A 20,718-nucleotide genomic window follows, 5' to 3' on the forward strand; every position below is an offset into this window, starting at 1 on the left:
GGGCATGACAGGTTTTGGCTTTGTTTTTATTTTTTATTTTTTTCATAATTGATCGGGAAGACTTTAATGACTGATGAACTGTCATATTTCATATTCTCTGTAATGGGAAATACATATGCAGAAATTGCTCTCCTGGGAAGCAAACTTCAACCTGGCCTGGGAGCAGGTTCCAGATGCTCCTCCAGCTGAGTTTCACTGAGAGTGCCCAACCCCGGGGATGCCCCTGCCTCCTTTCTAGTGATCACTTGCCCACTCTGTCTCCACCTGAGAGAAAAAAATCAAGCAGGCCTTCCAGAGTGCTGTAGCTTATAATGGCATTGTGCCAGCTTGGCATGAGGGTTCTGCACCACAGGCCACATTTTTTTGTGATGCCCAGCATCCCCCATCTCCCTGTGGGGTCCCCCATCTGCAGCTCTGCCCCCAAGAGTATAGAGTAGTGCAGAATTTTAGCCCCCTCATTTTTCTGAGAATAAAGCGCTGACCATATATGAGGACCAAGTGCACTTGCATGGCCTGGTACCTGAACTTCACCTGCAGTGTCATCTCCTGTGACTGTGTGGCTTAAGTTTACCCACCCGCAGCTTCAAGGCATTTGTGATCCCTACTCACACTCACCTCTGGGCCTTAGCTTGCTGTGCCTTCTACCTGGAACACCCTCTTTTTCTTGGGCAATTCTTGACTTTCGCAGTCAAGGCTGGGTGTCCCCTTGTGCCTGCTGCATGTCTCTGTTCCCATGCTCCTATATCGTATATACTTCCTCAGTGCCCTCCCAGCACCCAGCACACCCAGGGCTTGCCCCAGGCCAGTTGTGCTCTAGGACCCTAGAGTGCTCTGAAGTTGAACAGGACACTCTGATTGATGACAAGACCTTACTACCAAAAACCTCACCCACCCTGCCTCCAGCCATGGACTCTGAGGCTCTTTGTTGGGTATCTACAAGTGATTGTTAGGTCTTTGTGTCATAAGTATTCTGTCCAGTGTGAATATTACATGTTTTTTTGGTTAGTATTGGCCTAGTATCTCTCCTCCCATCCCTCTATTTTCAAACTCTTCTCTATAATTTTGTGTGGTTTCTTTTTTTTTTTAAGAGAGAGAGAGAGAGAGATACAGAGAGAGAATTTTTTAATATTAATTTTTTAGTTTTCGGCAGACACAACATCTTTGTATGTGGTGCTGAGGATTGAACCCGGGCTGCATGCGTGCCAGGCGAGCACGCTACCGCTTGAGCCACATCCCCAGCCCCTGTGTTGTTTCTTTTAGTCAGCATCTAACTATACCTTTTAAAATTCTGTTTTTGGGGTTTCTTTGGTTTGGGGTTTGGTTTTTTTTGTTTTTGTTTTTGTTTTTGTTTTTTGTTTTTTGTTTTTGTACCTGTGAGGCTGGCTTTGAACTTGAAATCCTCCTGCCCAGCCTCCCAAGACACTGGGATTACAGGCATGCACCATCACTCCCACCTAATATGTAAACATTTTCATATATAAACTTTTCCAAAAGCTAAGGATCTTATTACCTTTTATCCAGTGAACAACCCACTCTACCCTTTTTCCTTATTCTTGTCTAGATTTTAATGTCTTAAACTAATTTTTTATTCTCAGTTGTTAATTAAATTGACCAACATGAATTGCATCAGTTCTCATGCCTACCTTTGTTTCTGGCATCAAATATCTTTTCTCTGGTTTACTTTTATTTTTTCCAAAGAACATCCTTAAATGGTTCTTTCAGTAAAGGCAGCCCCATCTTACTGGGAATTCTTGGGGTTTTTATCTGTGTATTGTGTATTGTGTGTGGATTTTTTATGATTTTTAATAAAGTTTAAAATCATAACACCTCAGGAACATACTGATGCAATTCAACTAGAAGTCTGACCTGTTCGTTGCTGATTCAACCTTTACTGATGAGACCGTTCTTTCTTAGTTCTTGTGTTTTCTGTCTACAAGTGGATGGGAAGATCCTATGGGTAATAATATTCACATAGCTAATAATACTGCTCAGTTCCTAGATGTTCCAGATACCATAGTCAACAAGCTTTTATTTTAGAGAAGAACTCTCCATCCTTGGTTCCTGGGGAATGGGTCAAGAGGTTGAAATGCTAACCCCCTGCTAGGTGCTTTAATTGTGTAAATTGAACCTCATTTGTTCTGGCAAGTAACTTACCTCTCTGAGCCTTAGTTTCTTCATCTGTAAAATGGGAACAATAACGCCAACCTTGCAGAGTTGCTATGAGGTGCATCAGTAATGCAGATAAAGCATCCAGCACAGCGCACAGCACATGCAAGTGTTTGAGAGTTGTGGTGTGATTGCCTTCCTGGCATTTAGGAGATACTTCTCGAACACTTGCTGAGTGAACGCAGAAGGCTACCATAAAGGCTTCATCAAGGAGATAGGTCTGAAAAAATATCTGAGATTTGCGCAGATATAAAGGAAGAGGCAAGAAGGCTTTCCCTGTGAGAGGAACAGGGGACAAGGAAAGGAATTAGGGACTTTACTACCTACCATGGCTGCCCAGCTATTCAAAGAATCAGTTCGGCTGGAAAGAGGCCAGCCAGGGACTCAGGGAAGGCAGGCAGGACAGAAAAGGGGGCCAGGGCTGGGCCTGTGTGGAGACTTCAGGTCCTTCTAGCCAGATAGCTGTTCCTCCAGGCTGGCTCACTTGGCCCTGGCACTGGCCCTTGTTCCCCCTTCCTGCTCAGCCCCTCGTTTTTGGTGGCAGGAGCTTGCCCAGCGTGGCCTGATGGCCAGGCAAGCTGAAGACTGAAAAGAGGAAGCATCAGGATGACACTGGTTTTCAACCAATATCTTATTGAGGAAGTTGAGTCATTCCACTTCTGCTATTACCCTCTCTGGGCATTCAAAGAAGGGCAGGGTTTTATTTCCAGATGAAATAGGCGTGAGAAGGATTTGCTCTGGACCCTCCGTGGGCATTTTGAGATGGCCCTGTAGGGCAGATATTTGTATTTCCCTTTCATATATGGAGAACCAGGGATCCAAGTATGGGTGCCATAGCCATAAGTCACCTGCAGACACCTTGGCTACAGGCTGCCAAAACAGAGGAGTCACAGTGGCCAGGTGATGGCATTTAGCAGCCTGGTAAAGGGGAAGGGAATGAACATTTATTTAGCATTGTCTATTGGCTGGGCCAACTGGTTGGCATTTCATGTATTATAATCTCTCTGAACCCTTGAAACAACTCTGAAGAGGCTAAGAGAAGTTGGGGGTGCTGCTCAAGGTTAATGCGCAGGCTCAGGAGGCAGCAGCTAGGCCCCACCTCTTTATTCCATAGCTGCAGAACTTTCCTACCACATCACTCTAGGCCATACCTTCACATCTGAAAGTGAGATTGGTAATGGTAGGTGCTTAGTAAATATTGACCATTGTTGTTCTGGATTGGAGTCATCCAGGCCACAAATTATTCTGACAAATCTGTTATGTTCTCAGAACTAGAAGGAACCTCAGAAGATTTCCAAGGCCAGTGGTTCTCAAACTCTTCTTCAAGACCTGGATTCTTCAGGGGTCCTTGGTGGGTGGAGGAAGTGGAGCAGGTAGAGGTCTTGCCCACCTCCCTGAACCAGAGCCACTATTTCTAACATAAGTCACATGCCAGTTGCTTGCTTTATATATAGATTGATGTGGGATTTCATTTCACAAAAATGGCCATACTGCACTTTTTTTAAAAAAATGTTGCCAAGGCTAGATAACCCCATAACTTCTGGTTCCCAGTTTGGCATTTTCATTGTACTGTGCACTTACTAAAAGAGGGAACTGAAATATGATTCATTTTAGAAAGGTTATCTTCTATAAAGAGCAACAGTTAAAACATTATTTTTGTATCTTCTAGTGAATCAAAAACTCATTTAGCCTAAACTTCATTCCTGTCCCAGAATCCTAAGAAAGAAATTTTGCTGCCAGAGAAAGCTTTGCTGTCACAACCTCAGATCAGCACAACCTTGGAACTTTCTGCAGTGATGGAAATGTCTTCCATCTGCACTGTCCAGTGTGGGAGCTACTCTAACAGACTGATTTTTAAATTTTTCTTGATTTTAATTAAATATAGCTACGTGTTGCCAGGCACTACCATTTTGGACAGTGCAGCCTTAGAGTATAGAGCAGGGACCAAATGGCAATCCCTGGCCCCTTGATATCAGAATCAGCCAGAGAACTTGCCAAAAGTACAGATTCTGGGCCTAATGCCCAGTGACTCTGATTCAGCAGGTCTGGGATGAGTGCGTTTTAAGAACTCATTTGGTTATTCTATTTGCACTCAGATTGGAAACTTGCATTATGTGAGCTCTTGGAATGAAAGAGGAGAGCCAGAATCAGCCATCAAGTCCTGGCCCTGAGCTTCTAGGGAGACTGGAGCAACCTCCCAGGGAATGGCAGACCCTTGGCAAATGTGTTGAATGCTATGGGCCTATTCCCTGGAAAAAATGCAAATTGCATTTCATTTCTGGGACTCACAGACATCCTTGAACTCAAACTAAGAGCTCCTCTTACAGATATGGCCCAGGGTAAATCTGGTACCACCCCAGACATTCCTGCCTCCAGACTTCTGCTGGGGTCATCAAAATATTGCAGAAGGAAATTAGGCAGTGTACATGCATCAGGCCTGAAAGAATGCTGAATGAATACTGCTCCTTTCCTTTCTTCCTTTCTGGGGGCTTGTGGATGTGGCTATTGCCACTGCTCTGCCCTTTTTTTTTTTTTTTTTGGTTGGGGGGAGTACTGGGGATTGAATTCAGAGGCACTCGACCACTGAGCCACATCCCCAGCCCTATTTTGTATTTTATTTAGAGGCAGTTGCTTAGCACCTCAATTTTGCTGAGGCTGGCTTCAAACTCATGATGCTCCTGCCTCTGCCTCCCGGGACGCTGGGATTACAGGTGTGTGCCACTGCGCCCAGCTTGCCCTTTGCTTTTTTTTTTTTTTTTTTTTTTTTTGAGGGGTGGGGTACCGGGGAATGAACTCAGGGGCACTCAACCACTGAGCCACATCCCCAGCCCTGTTCCATATTTTATTTAGAGACAGGGTCTCACTAAGTTGCTTAGCACCTTGCCATTGCTGAGGCTGACTTTGAACTCGAGATCCTCCTGACTCAGCCTCCTAAGCCGCTGTGATTACAATCATGTGCCACACGCTCTGCTGCCCTTTGCTTTTAATGGGATACTGAGAGCAGGGGCTGAAGAGCTGGAGATGGGGATGCAGCTGGGAGAGCACAGTGGAGCAGGATCGCCACTTTCCCTAAAGACCAAGGCGAGGTATAAGGGCTCCCACTTAGTCCTCACTCCCCACATGCTGGAGGAGGAAGAAGGAGCAAAGCTGCAGGGCTGTGAGCTTGGGGAACAAGCCAGTGACCAAAACCCAGGGCTGGGAAGGCCACCTGGCCAGCAGTCCAGGGGTGAATAGAGAACCCTGAGTTTTGTGGACTAGACCATAGAGAAGCTGGGAGGGAGGGAACGAGTCGATGTGTATGTGCAGGAGAGCCGCCATCGGGCCAAAGCTTCCAGAGAACAGCCTCTTGAACTTGGAGGCTGTCTGTGAGGGTCTGAGTCATGGTCATGTGGCATGGGAAAGCCAGCCACAGGAGCAACTTTGCCGCTCCCAGGCCATGATTTTGTGCCCCTGGGAGGTGAGTGACAGCCTGTTCTCCCTGTGCCCTTCACAGGTCCTGATACTATCTGCTGGGTCAGCTTCTCAATAGCCTCCCTTGTCTCTCTGCCCGCCAGGCTGGGTGAGTCATCAGGACGTGCACAGGAGGCTCTGAGCTTGGCGGCTCGACCTCGGCCTCAACTTCTCCCCAGAGAGAGAGGGCCTGGCTTGCGCGTGGAGGGAGGATCAAGGCTCCTGGCCTGCTGCCCAGCCGGCCGTCAAGATTTATGTGTGGCTCCTGGGACTAAGGGAGTGCCCCATAGCCTCCCTGGAGGAACTTCAGCTCAGGATGAACTTTCCAGAACACAGGCTATCTGAACCTGAGCACAGCTAGGCCTCTGAACAGCTAGGTGCCCACTCAGCCTCGTTTTCCTCTTTCATCAGCTTTGCTATCTTCATTCTTGGTGCTCAGGGTCATCCTGTCTCTGAAGGTCAAGGAGAAGCACTCCTGGTCCTTTGATTCCTTTGTTCAGCCAACAGCAGTTGTCTCCTTAGTACCCCGCTGTGCTATGTACTGAGGATGCCACTGTGTTTAGGGGCCCTTCTCCCTTCTGCAATCCCCTGACTAAAGTGATTATATGAGTGCCCCCCTCCTTGTGTTTGCCCATAACCCAAGAGACCTGGGGAGTAGGCACAAAATCTAAAGGGCCTAGGGTCTGGGATCTAGTTGGTGAGCTGGGTGACCTCAGGTAAGTCTCTATGTAATGAAGACACAGATTCTGTAATTGAAAACGAGGAGATCAAGTAGCATTGACCTCCCTGTAACTATAAGCACATCTCTACTACTGTTCGGTTTGGAGGTTTTTTAGTTTGTTCTTTTTTCCCCCCTTTTAAACTTTTTTGTAGTTGTAGATGGACAGCGTGTCTTTATTTTAATTTGTTTATTTTTATATAGTGCTAAGGTTCGAACCCAGTGCCTCACTCCTGCTCAGCAAGCTACAGCCCCACCCCTTTTAGTTTGTTCTTAGGATCACACTTTCCCTGGTAAAGAGGCTGAGAAAGATAAGATCTTCTCCACACCTTAGATCAGTTCTTCTCTGGAGGAGTGGGGCTTGGGGCAGTGCATAGGGCGATGAAAGAAATGGTTACAAAAATTAGCCTTCCCTGGAGGCCTTTCGCCAGTTTGAAAGCCAGAACATCCCTTAGACCTTTTAAGATGGCCAGTCATGGTGAGGTTGCCCATCTGGCCTGCTCAGCACCTGGCCTCAGAAGCAGGCATCTCTGCTGGAAGCTGGAGCTGCTTTGAGTTGAGAGCCAGGCAGCCCTTGAAGGCTGAGATCCCAGGAACAAATTAACAGCTCATCCAACCCAGTCCCACCTCCCAGTCCAGTGCTATCTTACATAGTAATCGGTGGGAAAAGATAAGTGAGGCAGATTCCTCGAAGCCTGGCCTGGTGTTCTTCAGCTTCCCACAATCTTGTTACAGCCTTTGGGCCTGATGGAGCAGAAGGCTAGAGGGTTAGTTTTGTCTACCTGTGGCTTGCCTTTCTTCCTCAAGAACAAACAAAGGTATTTACCTGATTTAATGGCATTATAGCAGAGAAGACTACACCTGTTAGTGACAGCTTTAAGACTGACCTGTGATCGGAAGGCAATTATTAAAAACCTGTCCGAGTTTGGTTCCTTCTTAGGCTTTGTCTAAAGCAAGACACACCCCAGCAGGGCCCTGCCTTTAAAAAGTCCCTGTCTTTAAAGAGGTTTCCAAATGCTAACAATCTCAAACTGCCCCCTCCCCTTTCATGATAATTGTGGTCTCTGTGCTGTTTATATGGATGGTCAGCAGCATGGGGCTGCTCTCCTCTGCAGCTTCCTTGGGAAGGCTCAGGACTGGTGAAGAGGATCCCGAGACAGATTCCCCATGCTTTGACCTCAGATTTCTAGAAGTATTGGTTGGTGTTGGGTTTCCAATATAAATGCCACTATTAACACTGCCTAAAAGAAAAATGATATCTAGAAATTTTCAGCGAGTGAGTCTGAACAGTAGAGGTAAAAGCATGTCAATCCCTTTTGGAGAACACACACATATGCATCTTGGGAAAGGAGCCACGTGCTGAGCACCATTGCAGGTTGGCTATTAGACTTTGTAAGATATACATACACATATATACTGTATATATGTATGTATTATATATGAATATATTTTTATACATTCATGTGCTGTGTATCAACATTTTGATTAATATTGGATCAGATAATATAACAATGGCCCCATTAAATAATATTATCTAGTGACTCATAGCCATTATAGTGGTGTATGTACATTCTATGCCGTTCACACAATGGTTAAGCTACCTAAGGATGTGTTTTTCAGGACATACTCCCATCATTAAGTGATGCAAGGCTATGCATATATCTACCTCTTTCGAAGGGACAACACAGTACCTTGATTCTGTCCACTTTTTTTTCTGGAGAAAAGGCACTGTGTGCTGCATAGACATGTCCTCTGTGAAGGCAAGGCTTCTGTGGGGTCGAAGAAGTGACGGTTTGGAGGTTGGGAATCACTGCCTGTCCTGGGGAAAGAGTTTGCCAAACAACAGATCATTCCGTTATTGTAAAGGCAAGAAGCATCCAGGCCTGATGTTTATATTGTTGCTGTCCCAGGGAGAACAGGCTGGAATCCTCCCTGTTGGCCTGGCGCAGGAGTAATTTATGTCGGGGTACCTCTGGGGTCAGAATCACACACTTGGAACATGTGTAGATGAGAAGGTTGACTCCTTGGCCACTTGTGGTGTTTGAAGGTTGTGTATATGGCATGAAGAAGCAGAGACCATTTGTCCCCTGCGTCTTTCCTGACCCCTGAGCCTGCCTTACACCCACCCCGACAGGGCCTGAGCTTAGGAGTGACCTGCTTTGTGTTGGTTCTCCTCAGGGTGAGAGTGAGCCTGGGAGATGGCAGTGATGGAAGTGGCCTGCCCAGGCGCCCCTGGCTCAGCCATCGGGCAGCAGAAAGAGCTGGCCAAGGCCAAGGAGAAGACGCAGTCACTGGGAAAGAAGCAGAGCTGTGTCTACAAGCTGGAGGCTGTGGAGAAGAGCCCAATGTTCTGCGGGAAGTGGGACATCCTGAATGACGTGATTACCAAAGGCACAGCTAAGGAAGGCTCTGAGGGCGGCCCAGCCGCCATCTCCATCATCGCCCAGGCTGAATGTGAGGGCCTGGATTGCAGTGGGCATGGGGCACAGGGGCGGGCTTGCAGGTGGGTGGCTGACCACGAATAAAGGCCAACCTCAAGGCCCCCATGAGAGAGCAAGATCAGGGTGACCACTTCATAACATTCTCAAAAGACACACTGGGAGTCTAATCCCCAAATCAATATAAACTGGGAACGATAAAAGTGCCCGGATGGAACACTGAGCTGGGGCATAGGCTGTGTGCATCGTTGTAACCAGGGCAGAGGAAGAAAGCCAAGAGGAAAGAGCACTAGGGGCTCCTTGAAGGATCCTCAAGCAGGCCACTAACCTCTGCTGTGATCTTGAGCAGCCCAGGTGTCTGGAGAGGCTCAGACAGGAAAAGCCGGGTTTCCTGGAAAGCCCCACCAAGGCTTCAGGCCCTTCACCACTTTCCATCAGAGTGGCCCCACCCCAGAGAATGAGCACCCTCCTCTCGGGTCTGCTGGACCAGTCTAGGGGCAGTCAGCCACTGCAGGGTGAGGCCAGCGTGGCCCTTTCTGTTTCTAGCCCCGATGCCTTGGGCTGACTAGTAATGGCAGCTACCACAGAGGCAGAAACTCCAGGAGGGCTGGGGAGGGCCAGGATCCCCCTCCTACTGTGTCATCTCACCTTCAACCCAGGAGCCGGACGGCTGCTGGTGGCGTTTCCCCACATAGACACAGCCTTTGTCTCCTGCTGCCTTCTGATTGGTTTTTGAGGTGAAAGAATATAAATTAGTGAAGACACACATATATACATAAACATGAATGTATAATAGCTTATTTGTTGAGCCACCACCGTGTGCCAAGCACTGTTTGGAGTGTTTCGGTGGCCTGTCTCACTGAAGCTTCACAGTGTAGTGAGGTGGGCACCGTACAGCCCTTATCTTGTAGATGTCCCCTCTGCTCTTGACCAATAAACTGGAGGGAGGGTGACCACAAGGGAGAGGAGGAGGCTTGTCTGGGAGATGAGCCAGGTGAGCTGGGAGGGGAAGGAGGAGCCCAAGTGGGACTGACTCTAAAATCTCTCCTAAATGCTGAATTTCTGATCTTTCTCTTCTTTCTGCTAATCGAACCCTTTTTCCTTGACTTAAAAGGTGAAAATAGCCAAGAGTTCAGCCCCACCTTCTCAGAACGAATCTTCATCGCGGGGTCTAAGCAGTACAGGTAAGAAAGCATGCTGGCACAGAAAGGGGACACTGCCAGGTGTTCACCTCCCCGAACGCCTGCCCTGGCTGCTCCCCACCACCCCTGGCTCCCTGCTCAGCACCTGGGCTCAGCCCCTGGCAGCCGCCCAGCTTTCCCAGTCGAGCCACGCTGTCAGCCAAGCAAGCTTTGCAGAAGCTCCCCACAGCTCACAGAGGACTCCTGGCTCCCATCAGCTTGACATTTTATTTTTATTCTCTTCTGAGTCCTGAGGCACCCCTGGTTTCCCATCAATAGGAGGATGCCGGGAACAGCAGTTACTTCCAGCTGGTGTGCAGCCATGAGCACAGGCCCAGAGAGGCCACCCTTACTGTCCTCAGAGAAAACACCTGAGATGGCTTACTCCTGTGTGACACACCAAGTAGGCATAAGGCTTGTGAAAATAGTAAGGGACACAGATTTTTTTTTTTTTTAAGAAATAATTTGAGCCTCTGAATTTTTTTTTTTTTTTTTTGGGGGGTTGTTGTTGTGTTTTGTTTTTTTTTTTTTTAGTTGGCAGTAGACCTTTATTGTATTTATTTGTATGTGGTGCTGAGATCAAACCCAGTGCCTCACGCATGCTATGGAAGCTCTACCACTGAGCCACAGCCCTAGCCCAGGTCACAGATTTGAGCCATTCGATGGCCCTATGGAAGGAAGCCAGGGCCAGGCTCTCTCTGTCCCCAGATTCCCCATTCCCTCAAAGGTGAATTGTGGCAACTGAGAGTTCAACCTAGAAACAGTTCCCTCCTCCCCACCTGGCAGACTTTTTGTCATCTGTAGTGAGAAACTGCTAAAGAGAAAAAGGCCAGGGGGACTTGGTTGTTGCTCAGGAACCAAGAAATGCTTGGCTAGGTCAGGCTTGGTGGCGCATCTGTTGTTCCAGCACTCTGGAGGCTAAGGTGGGAGGACCCCTTGAGCCCAGGTGTTTGAGACCAGCCCAGGCAACATAAAGAAGTCCCAACTCAAAAATTAAAGAAAAAAGAAACGGGGGCTGGGGTCGTGGCTCAGCGGTAGAGCACTCATCTGATATGTGTGAGGTACTGGTTCAATCCTCAGCAACACATAAAAATAAATAAATAAACGTCCAACTACAATTAAAATATATATATTGAAAAAAAAGAAAAGAAAAAGAAATGCTCAATGCTTGGTCAAATTGCTTACATTGCCTCCAACTACATTTGGCCCAGAGAAGGGGGATTCTAATAAACCCACTTCTGTCAGCTGCCTGAGAGAAGCACAGGCCTCCAGCCACCTTTTTGAGGACAGTAGACCACATACACAGTAATGGTCCCGTGAGATTATATCACCTAGTGACTTCATAGCTGTCTTAGTTTCTGTAAGTGCAACCTGTTACATTTGCACAATGAAATCACAGAATACATTTCTTGGACTGTCCCCCTTTTGTTAAGTGATGCATGACTGTAGTGAGAAAGCTGGGATTTGTGCTCAAGTCTGTCTCACCCTGTTATCTGAACCATTCTATCCTCCTGCTTTCTTGTACTCAAACTGCGGATCTGTCTTTTTTTTGACAGCCATCCTGAGAGTCTTGATCAAATCCCCAACAATGTGGCCCATGCAACTGAGGGCAAAATGGCCCGTGTGTGTTGGAAGGGAAAGCGTCACAGCAAAGCCCGGAAGAAACGGAAGAAGAAGAGCTCAAAGGCAGGAGTGTCCTTGGCCAAACCCTTGCCCAGAACCCCTGAGCAGGAGAGCTGCACAGTTCCAGTGCAGGTGAGGCCCACAGCCCCCACCCAGGCCCCAGCTCGCGAGGCCTTCGAAATGGAGCCTGTGCCCTGATTCTGGCCCTGTGTCCTAACACCTATTTCCCCACAGGAGGACGAGTCTCCACTAGGTGCCCTGTATGTCAGAAATGCCCCCCAGTTCACCAAGCCTCTGAAGGAACCAGGCCTTGACCACCTCAGCTTTAAGAAACTCGGAGAGGATCTACGGCCAGTGCTGCCTCGACCGGAACTCCACAAACTCATCAGCCCCTTGCAATGTCTAAACCACGTGTGGAAACTCCACCACCCGCAGGACACGGGCCCCCTGCCCCATTCCGCTCACCCCTTTCCCTACAGCAGATTGCCCCATCCCTTCCCGTTCCACCCTCTCCAGCCCTGGAAACCTCACCCACTGGAATCCTTCTTCCTGGGCAAACTAGCCTGTGTAGATGACCAGAAGCCCCTGCCCGGCCCACACCTAAGCAAACTGACCTGCATAGACAGTCAGAAACCCCTGCCTGGCCCACACCTGGAGCCCAGCTTCCCGGCTCAGAGCTCCCGTGAGAAGTTCGTGGAAGAGTACCTGGTGCATGCTCTCCAAGGCAGTGTGAGCTCAGGCCAGGCCCACAGCTTGGCCAGCCTGGCCAAAACATGGTCAGCTGGGGGCTCCAGGGCCCAGAGGCCCAGCCCTGAAACCGAGGACAATGAAGGCGTACTGCTTACTGAGGTAACTACTCCCTTCGAGTCCTTTATATACACCTTCACCACTAACTCCCAGGCCAAGAGCCACAGCTGGGGTCAGGTGGTGCCTGCTGTGGGAACAGAGCAGACCTTAGGGGATGATTCTCTCCCTGACAGAGTCAATCATACCCATGGTAACAAAGCAATTAATAGCAAAGTATACTTGGGGATTATGTTAGTCAGCTCCCCATTACTGTGACAAAATGCCTGAAATAATCGGTTTGAAAGGAAGAATGGTTTATTTCGCTTCATAGTCTCAGAGGTTTCAGTCCATGGTCACTTGATCCTGTTGCTTTGGTGGTTCAGCAGGAGTGCCTGGTGAGGAGGCCTGTTCACCTCCTGGTGGCTGGGAAGCAAAGAGTATCCCCTTCAAGGACACCTTCCCCCAAATGACCTAACTTCCTCCCACTAAGTCCCACCTCTTGAAGGTTCCACCATCTCCCAATAGTTTGGCGATCAAGCCTCCAACACATGGGTTTTGAGGGGACATGTAAGATATAAATCATAGCAGTCATATTTCTTTCCACCTGCAGCCTCACTTTCCACAGCCTTTCTAGCTGATTCTATTTTTTGTTCTCATTATCTTCCTCACTAATACTGAATTGTACTTATTGTAGGAATGATACACATACTGGAAAATAGGAATAAACACAGAGCAGCTTGAGGCTATTTCATAATCTGATAGGAAAGATGAGGACTTTGCCATCACCATTACCATTTCCTTCCTTTTTCCTCTAGTTCTTTGCCCAAATACCTTCAGAACTGTAAATGATTGATCTTAACGTTACTTTGGGGGGTTTTATTCCATTTACTTCACATGATCCCTTTAGCCCTGCCCTTTTTCATTGTTCCTCTCTTCTTTCTTCTGGCTCCTGAGTTACATTGTTTTCATGGTCAAGGTTGTTGCAATTCTATGACTGTCCCTCCATCACAAGCCCGAGAGGTCTTCCTCACAAGAACCTCCTGGTCCCAGGCAGCTGATGCACTTACCTTTGCCTTCTCCTTGTTTCTTTAAGCCCCATTGCTTCCTGTTCTATGGTCCCCCTCAGAGCCTGCCTTGACCCAGCAGTGTCTTTGGAGGCACCAGCAGCCCTGGCAATGGCCCACAGCTGGAGAGTCTTCCCCATTGTATCCCCTTATCCCTCTGCTGTCCTGACCACTGAAACTGGCCTCTCTCTCCTGCTAACTCTAGAAGCTCAAACCAGTGGATTATGAGTACCGAGAAGAAGCCCACTGGGCCACGCGCCAGCCCCGCCTAGGCAGAGGCTCCTTCGGAGAGGTCCACAGGATGAAGGACAAACAGACAGGCTTCCAGTGTGCTGTCAAAAAGGTATGCCAAAAAGGTACATCAGGGTTCTGGGGGCTACAGGAGAGCCAGGCAAGGGCTGCTGCCATCCACATTCTGTCTTTCAAGGACAGCCACAGGGTTGCCGTGGCTCTGACTTGATAACAACCTGGCCATCGCTAGCTGCCCTCAGTCAGCTGGAACTGGAAGGGAGCAATGTGTCACATGGCCTGGGCTGGTCACTGCCCTCGGTATGCATGTCTGTGAGAAGCAATGTGAGAGCACATGGCTTCAAGGTCTGAATACAGCCAGGGCCACTGCTGACACCAGGGCCTGTAGGGGCAAGTCCAAACCTGGAAGGTGGTCGGATCCTCATGAAATCCATGCTGAGCTAAAACCTGCAGGCCACCCGGTGGGGCTACTGTACACTTGGACCAGAAGGTAATTAGAACAGTAGCCTCCACTTGTCAGGTGCCCCCTGGAAGGTGGCAGACACAGGGAGTTACACACAGGTCTGCTCCAGGTTCAAGCCATGCCACCTGCTGGCCAGGTGCAGCACAGATGGCCATCACAGGGGAAACACGACTCAGCAAGAGATGGAGGAGCTAGCTTAGTGCAGCAGAATTGGGGTTCAGATCCAGGCTTGTCTGACCCCAGTGTGGCTCTGTGTCACTGTTCAGGAAGAGAGGAAGGAGGGAAGACTCATGGTCCTGGGGTCTTGATTAGTAGCAGAAGGCGGAGTCACCTCTCCTACCCCTCTTCTCCCCAGTGACTTGCCCAGCTGGGCCTAAAGCCTAGGCCCAGGTGACAATCAGCAGCAGCTGCAGATCCACAGACATAGAGGGTGTTGGCCCTGCTCCCCACAGCACTGTTCTCCCTCCCAACTTGGAGCTCCCCTCAATTGGAAACCACCTTGTTCGCAGCCCAAACTCCAAACCCCAGGATGAACCATTTTCTTGGCCCATGGGGCAAGGTAAATAAGTTCAGAGATGGATTGGTTTCAAGTGGCGTATGTCTAAGACTCTGATCCCCAAAAGGAAAAGGACCAAGGTGCCAGACCCACACACTCAGGTCCTGTGCAGAGTGAACCCCGCCACTCCTGTCCTGGCTTCCTGTGACTTCAAGGGCTGAGGCTCTAGCTGGACAGTGAATGACCCTGGGCCAGGCTGTTGGAGTTTGTTGAGTGTGATCCTCAGGGTGGTGGGATGAGAGAGGGGTCAGTCTGTCCATTTTACCCCAGACTTCACATACACCGGGTCAGATAAGCAAGCACCTCCCTCCCCACCCACCACTGGCAGAAGCACATGCTGAGCTCTTGCCAGCACGGATCATCTTCCACTTGGATGCCAGGGCCACGTGCCTGACCTCCTCAGCTGCAGTTCCCTTCCCCAGGCCACCGGAGAAGGCTCAGCTGTCCCTCCTGAGAGGCCGTGGGAGGAGGGTGAGAGAGTGTGAAGTGTCCTAGAGACGAGCACCCAGTGCTGGGAGCTTAGTCACTGGGTTCTCAGCTGTTCCTCTGCTGAGGTCCTCAGAGTCCCAGGCAACAGGGTAAACAACCCTGATGAGGTGGAAGAGGACAGTACTCCATTTCTCATCCCCTATGCCCAGGCAGTGGGGAATGATCCAAGCATAAGACCCGGACTTCCAGCACCAGAGGTGGCCACTCTGAGGACTCCACCTCCCCCCACCCAGGAGCCCCAGCAGGGACGGTTGTTACCCTTCTACCAGCCGCTGTTGCTTGGTCAGGCAGTGGTGTCCTTTCCCTGGGGTGTAGCTCAGTGGTAGAGCACTTGCCTAGCATGCATGAGGCCCCAGGTTCTATCCCTAGTTCCACACACACACCACAAAAAAAGGTCCTTGATGATGGGGATGGGACAGGGGAAGTAGGTAAATGATCAGAAGTTAGGCTGTGCCTGGGGTAAGAGCAAGTCCATGCTCCTTTGATGCTCCTAGGGAGGATTCAGGATGTGTGATGTACGTGGTAATACCAGCATTCCCTTGGTCTTCCTTCTAGAATATCTTTGGCCTTAGGTCACATGATGATTGACCACAAGTCTAGGGTTTAATGCAGGTTTTGGGGATTTTTTTAAATAAAGTTTTCTTTGGTCTTTGTTATTTATTTATTTATTTATGGCACCAGGGATTAAACCCAGGAGTGCTCGACCACTGAGCCACATCCCTAGCCTTTTTTTTTTTTTTTTTTAAATTTTGAGACAGGGTCTTGCTAAGTTTCTGAGGGCCTCACTAAATTGCTAAGGCTGCCTTTGAACTTGCGATCCTCCTGCCTTAGCCTCCCATGCCACTGAGATTACAGGCATTCACCACCATGCCCAGCTGATCTTTATTTTAATTGCAAACAGATACAGGCTTATTATAAAATCATTAATGAATCCAAAAAAAGAAAAGTCTTTTTGTTCCCCAGTCCTGTTCACCGAGATAAATGCCACTTGACATAAATTTTTTGACTTTTTATGCATATATAAGCATGAAGTTATTTCTTTTATAAAAATGATATCCTACTCTCTAGATTATTCTGTACCATGATTTTTTCATGTAATACATATATGGACAGAGTTCCTTGTTGGCTCCTGTACAGCTCTTGTGTTTTGTTATGTTGTTTTGTTTTCGTTTTGTTGTTTTGGTTCCAGGGGTTGAACTCAGGAGTGCTTAACCACTAAACCACATCCCCATCCCTTTTCTTTTTTTTTTAACCTTCATTTTATTTGTTTTTATTTTTATGTGGTCCCGGGGAACAAACCCAGTGCCTCCACGTGCTAGATAAGCACTCTCCCACCGAGCCACAACTCCGGGCCTCCCTTTTCATTTTTTATTTTGAGAAAAGATCTCACTAAGTTGCTTAGAGCCTCTCTAAATTGCTGAGGCTGGTTTTGAATTTGCCATCCTCCTGCCTCAGCCTCCTGAGCTGCTGGGATTGCATGCACCCACACTCTTTGTGTTTTTTAACGCCAACATATAAATTCTTATCACAGTCAGTGAGTGGATTCAGAGGATTCCTGAATTCCTGGAATATGATTCAAAAATGTGTGTATTGATGTGTGGGCACACACACACTTTTAAATGGGGAAGGGTCCATATCTTTTATCAGATTCTCAAACAGGTCTGTGGGCCAAATAGGGTTAAGAACCTTTTGTTTTAGGACATCTGGCTCAAGTATGGCATTCTGGGAGCCTCCCTTTGGCTCTGCCACTGATCTGAGATAGTGTGGCCTTGGCCAAGTCAAACCAGCTGTCACCAAGCACCTGCTTTGTGCCAGACACTGTACAGGGACTGGGGAAAGAGCTGTGGAATCCACAGGCCTGACCTGAAGGAACTTGAATTATAACCTCGGATAGACTTTTACATGGCATGACGGTGACGCAGCCAGCCCCAGACACGTGTTTAGAATGAAAACAACAAAGATGAAGGGGAGACTGTTTTGATAGTGATGAGGAAATGGGGACCACCTAGTATTTCCTGGATATCTATGTTCCCAGTCCTATATTAGTTACTTTCCTATGTTTATATTGCTAGAATCTTCTAAAGAACTTGTAGAGTTGCTTATGCCTCTTTCTTTACTGATAGAATAAAACAGATAAGAATACAAAGAACACAAAAGGAGAGAGTTTCAAGGAGGAAAAGTGGTCTGTGTCAGGCACGGTCTCTGAAGTGAGGGGAGTGGCTTCTGAATGTGACAGAAGGCTGATGGCAGTCCACGCTTCCTCCTGGGGACGCTCGCTCCTGAATGAATGTAGAAACCTCCAGGATTAATGGCTAAGCCCAGAAAGTTCTTCAAGAGGTAGAGCAGCTGGCACCTCTGGTGTCAGACTTCCCTGACCAAAGTTCTGGCTGTGGTACTCTCTTCTCAGTGACCTTGGACAAGTCACTTGTCCAGGTTTCAGCTTCCTTGTCTGTGAAATGGCAGTGGTGACAGCAGCACCACACAGGCTTTTGTTCAGATACATAAATAAGCAATGCTTAGAAAGGGCTTAAACTGTGCCTGGCTTACACCAGTGGGCATTAAACGCTAGTCCTCATGAATATCCTCCTCACACCCAGCCTCCTTTATTTGGGCATGAGGACCCTGAAGTCCAGAAAAGAGAGGTGTGCCAGGTGGGCAGCTGGCCTGAGCCAGAGGCCGGGGTGCTTTCTCCACCGATCCCCTGAGGACAGCCCTTTCTCCTTGCTTCCTTGGGTTCACCCAGACTGGTGAAGCGCCTTGTTTTTTGAGGCTTCCACCTGACCCACTTTGGTCTAGGTGTTGGAAATGTCTAAATGTCTTAGTATTACTGGGACACTTAGAGGACATAGGTATTTCTTAGAAGTGAAGCCAAAGTTTCCCACACTGTCTTGGTTCACAACCCTTAATATCTCAGACAATTTTTCATGGCACCCCCAAGCCAAAACAAATACCTAACCATTCATTTATTAGATAGTTAGGTTAAATAATAAATCTATCATAAAACTTAGCAACCATTTGAAAAGCAAGGCATATAAGTTGAAAGAAAAAAATCTCCTTTCCTTCTTAAAATTACTAATGGGATCTAGGCCTTGTTGGCCACTGCATGGCTTCTTGAACTTTGAAATCAGATTGGATAGCACCACCTTCATTCCCTGTTCCACATCCCACAAAGTACTTTTTATCACAGCAACCTCCAAAATCCTAGCTTCTTAAAGACATATCATCAAAAAGAATGCATCCAGCTGAGGAGAGCTCCGTGGTAAAGCATTTGCCTGGCACACGTGAAGCCCTGGGTTTGATCTTCGGGACCATTAAAAAAAAATTCAGCATGATCTAATGTTGGAACTGACCCATCTCTAAAAGTAGTTCACACCATCTCCTGAAGATGTTGAGCATCCCCATTTACTTCAAATACAATACCCCATAGCACCTTTCTGAATTCCCAGTGGTGCCCTGGGGTGCTTCACTTCACAGTTGGGGGTGGTGGGGGCACAGTGATAAGGTTAAAGACATTTACTGGTGCAAATCCTGCTGCTGAATTAGTTGTAGTCAGTTTCAATGACCTTTTAGGGCTGGAATTACTGACAAAAGTCAAAGTTCATGTAAGTTGGTTAACTGAACCAGATAATTCTTTGACCAGGTGAGAAAGATTTCCCATGGATAGACAAAAAATCCAACAGTCCCACGTCAACAGAGCTTCTGTTGGTGGAGTCAGCAAATCCCCACACAAAACCATGGGATCCCTAACACATCTCTTCCAGCTGGTTCTGTGACCACTGGCGCCCCCTGGCGATGCCACTCCAGACTTACAGGAGAACCAGTGGCAGCAGCAAGGACTCTATGCAGAAATCTGAGTATTTAATAAGCTGCTGTTTCAGTTGGTGGGAGGAAGTAAAGAGCTAGCCCTTCCAAATCCTCATTAACTGAGGTAGATAACACTGTCCCCACATGGTAGCATGGTTGATGGGAAGTGTGCAGCACTCTTAAATGGCTGAGCCAGGATCTAAGACCAAGATGTCTGTACACAAGGCCTATTTCCTCCTGCCATTGCCAAGCTGCAGGTCCCTGCAAAAAGTAGTGGACATTCTCAGTCCTGTTAGTCACAGCAGGAGTGGCCCTGGCCAAAACCTTCCCTAGAAGCCTCATCAGAACCCAAAGCTAGGAAGAACTGAAAATAGAGTAAATATAAACACAGGCCTGTCTATGTAGACATTTTAGTTCTCTGAGGAAAAAGAAATAATTACAAGAAGAATAAAGAAATGTGCTGGGAGGGGTGCTGAGGGCCCAGAGACAGGAGACAGAAAGGTGGGAAGCTTCCTTCTAAAGGGGAGACTCGGATGTTGACAAACAGAAGGACCCATGTCCTAGAATATTGCCCAGACAGTTGGGCTGGGGGCAAAGAATGTTCTGGGTTTGGCACATTGAGGGTAGGCAGCATGCCAGGAGCCTGGATAAGGACTGTGGTTTGTGTGACTGTTTTCTCGCACCGTCAGCACTGCAGAACTTTAAGTATGAGCACTTGTCCCTGACGCCAAGGATACACAGTACAATTTAGTCCCTGAGAACCCAGCAGACCCATCCAGCCCGTCTGGCCTGGGCATCATCACTGGAAGCATCAGCAATATCTGCATGTGGAGGACCAAGGGTCCCCATGGCCCCTCTCCTTTGACACAAGCTTCCACTGGGTCCTTTCAGGTGCGGGTCGAGGTGTTTCGGGCAGAGGAACTGATGGCATGTGCAGGATTGACCTCACCCAGAATCGTCCCTTTGTATGGTGCTGTAAGGGAAGGTCCTTGGGTCAATATCTTCATGGAGCTCTTGGAAGGTAAGGAGCCAGGGCCCATTCCTTCTCCCTCACAAGTCAAGGGCAAGAATTTCCCCAAGTCGGCCAGGCACAGCAGCACACGCCTGTAATCCCAGCAGCATGGGAGACTGAGGAAGGAGGACACAGGTTCAAAGCCAGCCTCAGCAACGGCGAGGAACTAAACAACTCAGTGAACCCTGTCTCTAAATAAAATACAAAAAAGGGCTGGGGATGTGGCTACAGTGGCCGAGTGCCCCTGGGTTCAATCCCTGATACCCCCCCAAAAAATAAAAAGTTTCCCCAAGTGCTTCCCAGATTGACGGTGGTCTCTAGTCAGTCCACATATAATCTCTTGGGCCTATAATGTCTGCAGGAAAGGCCTGCTTTGCCACTACCTGCCCTTCAACCTTGTTCTTGGCTGTGTGGAGGCCTGGGAAAGCCCCAAGTAAAGACTGGCTGTTGGTCTCCTAGGTGGCTCACTGGGCCAACTCATAAAGCAGAAGGGCTGTCTGCCAGAAGACCGGGCCCTTTACTACCTGGGCCAGGCCCTGGAGGGGCTGGAGTACCTCCATTCACGGCGGATTCTGCATGGAGATATCAAAGGTGAGGCTCCCACCCCCACAGCCTGGTCCCACAGGCTCTTGCCCCGTGCCTGCCTGGCTTCCTCCCAGTTCTTCTGGGCCTGCCTGGTCACCTCCAGTGGCAGGGTCTGAGTCAGGCTGACAGGACTA

The 20,718-nt window shown here is 48.4% G+C and overlaps 1 protein-coding gene across 2 annotated transcripts in view; it reads left to right on the plus strand.

Annotated features, from left to right (window-relative positions):
* The window catches only part of Map3k14 (mitogen-activated protein kinase kinase kinase 14), a 42,721-nt gene that overhangs the window by 14,390 nt on the left and 7,613 nt on the right, over positions 1-20,718 (plus strand). Inside the window, exons 1-8 of one of the 2 annotated variants that reach the window (XM_076869726.1) lie at positions 5,659-5,725; positions 8,513-8,788; positions 9,887-9,956; positions 11,510-11,708; positions 11,811-12,425; positions 13,632-13,769; positions 19,879-20,008; positions 20,459-20,590. In XM_076869726.1, the coding sequence (XP_076725841.1) occupies positions 8,533-8,788; positions 9,887-9,956; positions 11,510-11,708; positions 11,811-12,425; positions 13,632-13,769; positions 19,879-20,008; positions 20,459-20,590 (1,540 nt within the window). In that variant the 5' untranslated portion in view covers positions 5,659-5,725; positions 8,513-8,532. Of the gene's footprint in view, positions 1-5,658; positions 5,726-8,512; positions 8,789-9,886; positions 9,957-11,509; positions 11,709-11,810; positions 12,426-13,631; positions 13,770-19,878; positions 20,009-20,458; positions 20,591-20,718 lie in introns of those variants that run through there. The other variant, XM_076869725.1, reaches the window with a different exon arrangement.

Source organism: Callospermophilus lateralis, chromosome 11, assembly GCF_048772815.1.
Source record: "Callospermophilus lateralis isolate mCalLat2 chromosome 11, mCalLat2.hap1, whole genome shotgun sequence".
Taxonomy (NCBI): Eukaryota; Metazoa; Chordata; class Mammalia; order Rodentia; family Sciuridae; genus Callospermophilus; species Callospermophilus lateralis.